The sequence below is a fragment of the Zonotrichia leucophrys genome, chromosome 4A (genome assembly GCF_028769735.1).
Source record: "Zonotrichia leucophrys gambelii isolate GWCS_2022_RI chromosome 4A, RI_Zleu_2.0, whole genome shotgun sequence".
In the NCBI taxonomy this organism is placed as follows: Eukaryota; Metazoa; Chordata; class Aves; order Passeriformes; family Passerellidae; genus Zonotrichia; species Zonotrichia leucophrys.
This window is the reverse complement of record NC_088174.1, coordinates 11,581,684-11,589,813: the sequence shown is the minus strand read 5'-3', so window position 1 is coordinate 11,589,813 and position 8,130 is coordinate 11,581,684. Positions and strand designations below refer to the sequence as shown.

The window sequence follows — 8,130 nt, the reverse complement described above, 5'->3', positions numbered from 1 at the left end:
TCCTCTGGAGATACTCAGAAGCTGTCTGGATGAGTTCCTGCTCTGCATGACCCTGCTTTAGCAGCAGGCTTGGACTTGATGTTCTCCAGAGATCCCTGCCCACCCCAGCCATTCCAGCAGGACAGAGTGAGGAGAGGGGTGAAAAAAAAGGCCAGGAAGAGTTGCAACTTCCACTCTTTATAGTGTCACTGGTCCAGATAGGCTGGAAACGCAGAAGTGTGGCTGCAGCTTAGGCAGAGCTGTCTCAGATGCTGGGCCAGAGCAGTTCCTCCAGCCTGAGCACAGCTGTATCCTTGGTCTACTGCCTTTGTTACTGTGGAGCATTTGCCATGGGGAAATTGGAAAACCTGTCACCTGAATCATTTAAAATAGACTGAAAAACTAGACAAAGGGGTATAAAGCACAAGCTTTTGCTGGCCTTAAGAATTCTCTAGGAATGATATGACACTATGGATTTTATGATAATCACAGTGCATTCCTCAATGAGAAAATTTAAAATAAATCAGTCATTTGTGTTATGTTGAAGCTGAGTATTGGGTAAAACTTCCACAGGGTGTCTTTCTTCCCCAGTAAACACATGACTTGTGTGAACTGATAAAATGGCATTTACAGTTTACAAAAATGAACAAATGATCTTGCACAGGATATGATTTCACATCACACACAATGGATATCTATGGTGTACATTTTTTTAAGTTATTAAATAACCTGTGGGTATAATGAGGCAATCTCTGGAAGGCCCCCAGCTTATCTCCACTTTTGTCTGTGCTCATGATGAGATTTGCAGAAGAAACTTATTCATACACAGGTTATTGTTACATGTGCATTTGTTGCCATTTTTATTGTGGGTCACTGGGGTTTCATTCATTGAAGCTGAAGCTTTTGTGGAGTGGTAATGGACTGATGGGGACTGATAGCTGAGTTAATACTTTATACTGGATAAATCTGTGTGCATTGCAGCTGCAGATACAAGATTGCTCCTTCTCTTAGGCACTTGCTCCTGCTGCCTTCTTTCTCACCAGCAGAGGTCCAGCTAACACACAAATTTCAAAACTGGAACAAGGCTAAATCTCTTGCTGTCAGCGTGTCAACAGCAAGTTTTAAAAAGGTTATGCTGTGAGTTCATCTAGATGTAATTTCCCTACCATAACAGAACAGTGGGACTGATATGACTGGATTAGAAACTGGAAGTTGAGAAACACTCAGAGAATGAATCAGTAATGCCTGGAGAGGAGCCATCAGCAGATGGCTGTACCACATCACAAGAACTGAGGGCTTTGTGTTGTGCTGAGCCTGCTTCATCAGGGTGTGCAAGCAGCTCATTGAAGACAATATGATTTTTATATGCCTACAACCAAGTGTGCTAAACAATACTTGTGTTCACCCCATGTCACTCAATAGTCTCAAATTCTCAGAGACAATTAGCAGTCAAATATCTTGGGTTTTATATACAACACACCTTAAGAAAAGACTAGTTAGCCTTTACAGCAGTGACAGTGAGGAATGAGCTATGCTGAACAGGAGGATGTTATTACATTCTGTTAGATATTACATTAAAATACATTGGAGAAATGAAAGGCACAAAAGAATAAACTGTGATGCTCTAGATTAAAAAAAAAAAAGCTGGTGTGCAAGATCATAAAGCTTACTGTAAAAGTTGTTCACCACAAAGTGTTTTGAGGACAAAAATAGAAAAGTTTTTCTGATGCATTTCATCATTATTTCCTAGGTGCTTTTGTTAAATCTTCTAAGAGAATAACAGAAGTGGTTAAGTAATGCTAAAAGAACATTTTGGGTGATTACTCACCTGACACACCCTTGCCCTTTAATCAGCTCTCTGCACTTTGAAAGGCAGTTTAAGAAAGTGGTGAGTTATCAGCAGGAAAATTTCTTACACTTTTGATGTGTGGAACTTTGACATACTGCACAGGTTTTAAAATCTATAGAAGTCTTTCCTACAGACTGCAGGTTTGCTTATGCTTCATTTAACTTAAATAGAGCTGTTTAACCCTGGATCTGAACTTGTAACCCAGCTTTTATGGTGGCCTTTGGAGAAACAATGCCAGTGGCAATAAAGACTGTGTGAGCTTACTTGAGAAAAAGTGACTTGGGCTAACCTGGCACTCAGGCTGATGTGCACTAAAGCCACTTCTTGTAGCATCAATGGCTGCAAGCTGTCACTTTGCTGTAGTTCCCCAGCCCTGAGGCACGGGGTGTTTGTGTGAAGAGAAGGGCAGACACACACAAGTGCAGTGAAGCTCATTAGCAACACACTCAGCACAGCCCTGGCTGTCACCCTCAGGTGCACTCTGTCCACTCTGAACTCTCACACTGTCACTTGGACATCTTTATCCATACAAGGATATATATTTGTTTTGTCCCTTCAGGCAGATATGGATGTTTCCCTAAGGATGGTGACTGGATTTGGAAAACAATAACAAAGGTTTCTACAATTTTTACAAAGCTGATATCAACATAACAGAATCATTACAAGTGTGATACTAGTTTTGATTTTTCAGAGTATTTTTATTGCTGTTTCAATTGTACAATTTCCACATGAGAGAACAATACACAGTGTACAGTACACAACTTGCATGGTTCCCAGGTTTTGGAGTCATGTGCCAAGCTTCAGGCTGCAAAAGAGAGTGCACCATGCCTAGAATGAAAGCAGGCACATACACACAGTTCTACATTGCTGCAGCGTCAGCACAATCTTGTGTGGCAAATGCAACATTGTGAGCACCACCTGTCATTAGGAGACTGCCTGTACCAAAGGGTTAATGACATGGATCCTCAACATTCTGCCCCTGTAGCATTTTTTCATGTCAAAGTGACATCACTAGGAAAACACATTAAGCAGTTTAGTCCTTGGTTTTAAAAGTTAGTGAAAGGGAACAGCTAGTGAAACACCTCATAAATGAAATTACAAATTTGATATACATTTTGCATAGTTAAAATTATGTCTGGGTAACCTTGGTTACTGGATTTTTACATTTTTTTCTTCTGACCTTTGTCCTTTTGCTTTGAGCTGAACAGTTATTCAAAATACTCCCTCATTCAGTGCCCCCCAGTCACTTCAGACACCTTTCCATTTCTTTGGCTACTTTCTTTTCCTTAACATCTTTTAACCTTTTGTATTCCTCCTACAGCAATATTCTGTGCCAGACATCCACTCCCTTACCTTTGGCTACTTGTGTTTCTTTTCTTCAGCTTTTCCCTCCTCTTCAGTCACTTCCTCTTTCTTCTGTTACTCTTCTCAACATCTCTGAGCTCTTTCTCATCTTCAGCCTTTCTGACTATCTCTTGATAGAGGGACAATGCCACGGGTTTCTCTTTGTTGCATTCAGTTGCTGTTGCTATTTGCAATACCACTTCTAAATCCTTCAAAAGCATTCACCTCTAAGTGCCTCATGCTTTCCATAATTACACATAGAAAGTTTTTTGTTTTTTTTTTTTTTTTTTTACAGTGAATAGAAGATGAAAATCCAACTCACTGCCTTGAATTGGAGCTGGAAAGAAGAAAGCTAGCAGAGGGAAACAGAATGAATTATAATCCCTATGCAATAGTGCACATTCCCTCTCTTGAACTTGTGGTTGTTTGGATTTTTTCCCTTTTAACATAGAGTTAAACTTTTTCACAGTGTGTCAACGTATTGTCATTGTAATTTTCTGCTACAGTAAACTTAAGCTTGATCACATTTGCTTCTTTAATCTGTTCATATGACTTGTTATAAATTCCCACTGTTCTTTGCTAAATTCTTTTTAACTAGTCCCTAGCATCAGGAAAATACCAGCCTCCTACCTGTTGGCACCAGAACAGGGGAGGGACAAATCCCATGCATCCTCTGTAGTGCAGAGGCTGCTGAGATAAGCACACTTCCAAAATAATACAGGGCAGCCTGGATCACTGATTACTTACAGCACGAGCAGCTCTGCAAGTTCTGTACACCTATTGTGTGCAAAATGAAAGCTGCTCTTCCTTCAGTTTCTTAAGTCTTTTGACTCTTAAGTCAAAAGTAAGTTGCTTATAAATTGATTGTCTCCAACTTACTTTTTGCCAGTAATTGTAACTTTCATCTCTGATTCTGTTATAGATTTGGACTTGTTTGGTTTTGTTGGTGGCTTTTTTCCCCCCCTGTTGTTTGTTTAATCTATCAGTCCAATGCAACGAGCCCAAATGTTCAGCAGCACGGGAAGCAAAGCCAGGCTTTGCTCATGTGCCCCAGCCCTGGCCCTGGCAACAGGCAGGAACATTACTACAACAGAGCTCCTGTTGTCACACAGCTCTGCTCAAGCAGTTTCCATTCAGGTTTCAAGTCTGCACAAGCTAATCACTCACATACATTAAGAACCACTTTGAGTATTTAAATGTATTTTTTTAGTATGGCTTCAGGCTTATTTTTCTGTTAGTTAAACATTTAAAAGGAAAATTCTTCATTAAAAAGCACTATAGGTTTTGAGATAAGCTAGTGCCTGTGAAAAGTGCTAGGTTAGTAACTTTGGAAAGTGCAGTCCTCCAGACAGCCAAAAACATAAGAGCAGTAGTGCAGGCACCTCTGACCTGCCTGCAGCAGGGAGGTGCCAGCCCAGGGAACAGGGGGAAGGGTGAACAGCCCCTGGTTTGATTCCCTGCTGGGACAGCACAGGGACACAGTCTGAGCACCTGTCAGTCACAGCATCACTGCCAGCACCCAGACTGGCACACGGGACAGCACAGCTACCAGCTCCAACAACTCTCTCTGCCTCTTATCAACACAGAACCATCATCCTTGAGGTAGACAAGCAGATATTCCAACACACTTTTCCTGCACCCTTCACTATCAAATATTTCAAGTAAAAACACCTATTTTCAAGCACTGGAACTAGTGATTTCACTTTTGCCCGCAGCATTATCCCTACTGTATCATGTCTGGAATGAGCTCTTTTGTATTACATTTGATGCTCTAGATTTTCAAAGCACATCCAAAAATCAGCTACATAAGGACTACATTAAACCTTAAAATTGAATCATAGTATATGATTGTATATAGTGTGTACATATATATATGTATATATTATATCTCTATAGTTTTATGGCCAATTTATAAGCCCCTGAGAACAGAGTTTATGCAGAAACACTGGCACCAATAACACTAGAAGACGCAGCTTTATTTAGGTATAATTAGCATAGAAAGCACCTGGATATTTATATTTTCTATTTATAATAGATTAACTCTTTGGATATTTTCATAGCTATATTAAGAATACATTTGTTAATATCCTTTGTGGAAAGATTATATTTACATACAAGTACACAAAGGCTTCATGTGAAAGAGCAAGAAGGAAGAAAAGAAAGTGCCTGCTCTTGTGCCCTTCTTTATATACATGGGTAGTGCCTTTAAATCAATTCATATAAGTGTGGGTCCCAGCTGTGAATGAAAGTTACAGGTTCTGTTTCATAATGCTTTATGCATCTATAATTTTGACTGAGTATTTAAACAGTTTTTACAAATACATCCTACAGTAACTGTGTCTATGGGCTCAGGCATCCAGCCCTGAGAGAAACACAAAATCTGTCCCTCCCTGCATTGGTAGAAATCTCCCAGCTGGGGCACATGTTCAGAATTAACTATTTGTACAACTCTGTACTGAAACACACCTGTCCACCCAGCACAGGGGATGATCCCTCAAGGTCCAAGGAGGATCCCTCAAGCCTTCTGGTCTGGCTGGGACCCACCACAAACCCTTTTACTCCTTCCCTGTTGTAAGGCTTGGACAAGTCATTCAAGTTCATCTTGGTGACAGTAACAGCTCGCTTAAACTGCAAAAGGAGCCCAAACCCAATTCAAAATAGATTCCAACTGTGATTTTGTATCTACCTACAGCTGTCACTGTCCATAAAAAGTGACTTCAGTTCAAGATACCAACATTACCTGTGAAGGTGTAACTGTCCATTTGTCAGAGTACAGGAGCTTCTTATATTGGCTACATTCTTCACTAAAGTCTCCTAATACAATCTTTGTTTGCAACATACTTTGAAAGACAAACTAAACATGTTTGCAATACTTCAACAGTAAAATGGAATTCTTTCCAGACTGAAAGAATATGAATTTTAATAAGTCAATAATGACAAGATTTTTGTAGGTAAGAAGTGCAAATTTGTGTATATTACCTCTGAGAATTTTACACTGCTACCTACAGGGAATTTTTTCATTGCCTTCATTTTGATGTGCTTTACCAGTTGAATAGTACATTTTGACCAAGAGTCATAAAGTATATTTGACTGCTGCCTCCTGACTGTACAGATGCAAAGAACACCTTGAAAGGGAAAAAAAAAGAAGAAAAAAAAAAGATGCTACTGTCAGTTTATATTTATGAAAATATTTTTACTCATATAAGAAAGGTGATAGAATGCCACAGTCCCAAATACAAGGATACACATATATCACAATTGAATTTTAATCCCACAAGAAACTTTTTAAAGTGAAACTGTACATGTGGTACAACTGCATTTTTAAAAATGTATTTATCTCCCTATTTGAAAATACATAGGAGAACATTTAAAAAATAATTAATCTAAGGTTTTAAGATTTCAGTTTTCTAAATATGACATTGGGACTAAACAGATTTCAGAGAGCATTTACCAAAATTGCTATATGCAAGAAATCATACCTGATTATCCATACCCTGGTGTCTGCAATTAGGAGTGTTGGGGTTTTTTCCCCATGATGACTGCTCTAACTCCTGTAATTTCAGTAGTTCAGGAGATGCAGTCCTGCAGCTGGGAATTTTCAGGGCGCCCTCACTAACCCTCCCCACTACACCTGTGGTGCTGTGCAGTTCACAATGCCTGCATTTGTCTGCACTGATAGCAGTGAAGGCTGGGTGGAATAGAGAGTTCTAACAGCTGGGGGTGGCAATGTGTGCAGCATCCCTAATGAATATCCATAATGGGCGCTTTGTGGGACCAGTGGCTACACTGGCTTTGAAGAGAGAACTTACACCAAGGTAGGAAATAACCAGTAACAAAGTTACCAGAATTAACTGGTGTGTCATAGTCAGCTATTACTCATTTTTGCTAAGTCACCACACTGTAGTCATCTCTGTACCTTGTCATTTCTTTCACATAGAAATTTTAGCTTCTGTGCTTTCTTGTGCATAAATACTCCTTCCAGATTTCCTGTTTCCACAGAGCGTAGTTCAATCGCTTTTTCTCCCCAGCCCATGACCTGATTGGACTGAAGGAGGTAAGCTAGAAGACAAAAAAAAAAAAAAAAGGTACTGTTTAACAGCTGAAAGACTGATTCTTGCCTCATTTATGTTAATTATGGAACTGATTAAGTTTGCACAAAAAAAGCCTTAGGAATAGTAACTAAATTTCATTTTGTCCTCTCAGACTTATTTTGAACTCTAGACATAAACCTTAACTACTACTGTATATCTTAGATTCACAAAAGCTTGGAGGAAAACTCTGAAGGGCATCTTGTTTAACCACTGCCCCCCTCACCCCAAAGTGGGGCCAAAATAGACAAGGTTACTCAGGACCTTGTACACATATGGTTTGATGGATATTTCATAACCTTTCCAAGACCCTGCTGCAATGCATCACTACTTTCAAGGCTGAACATTTCTTCCTAATATCTTGGTGCAACTTGTGCCCATCTTTGCCTCTCATCTTTTAACTGTTCATATTTAAGAAAAGTCTTGACTGTCTTCTCTGTACCCACTGTACTCTGTTCCTATTAGGAAGCAGTAAATTTGTATTTACTATGGAGTTCAGCTTAGTCTGAAACCTGAATACTTCAGAATCTGAGACCATGGCATGATTAATTTGGTGTCTTCCCATGCCTGGTTATATGCAATATTTCCAAAACAAGATATTCTAGCACTGTGGAAGCTTAGTACAATACTTCAATTAAATCTGGCAATAAGAAACTGGAATAGTGATGAAGGAGTTAAGATCACAGATTTCAAATTGGGCACAGTTTCAGTGAAAGCCCTCTGACTGGTACTTGTATGGGCTTCCAAGGTAAAATCACATTAGTTATGCTCTATTGGTAGTCAATGCTCAGAAACTGTTCTTCTTGCTCAACTATCAACTGTTACTGCATTGCTCTGAGAATTCTGTTGCTCTAAAATGATGTAGGGGGA

At 39.5% G+C, this 8,130-nt stretch overlaps 1 protein-coding gene across 7 annotated transcripts in view; it reads right to left on the bottom strand.

The window, feature by feature from the left end:
- Nucleotides 1-2,501: 2,501 nt before the first annotated feature.
- Nucleotides 2,502-8,130, bottom strand: part of NRK (Nik related kinase) — a 97,479-nt gene continuing 91,850 nt past the window's right edge. For all 7 annotated transcript variants that reach the window (XM_064712538.1, XM_064712532.1, XM_064712535.1 and 4 more), the window contains 2 exons: nt 7,089-7,231; nt 2,502-6,297 (listed from right to left, as the gene is read on the bottom strand). In XM_064712538.1, coding sequence (XP_064568608.1) covers nt 6,214-6,297; nt 7,089-7,231 — 227 coding nt within the window. In that variant the 3' untranslated portion in view covers nt 2,502-6,213. The remainder of the gene's footprint in view (nt 6,298-7,088; nt 7,232-8,130) is intronic.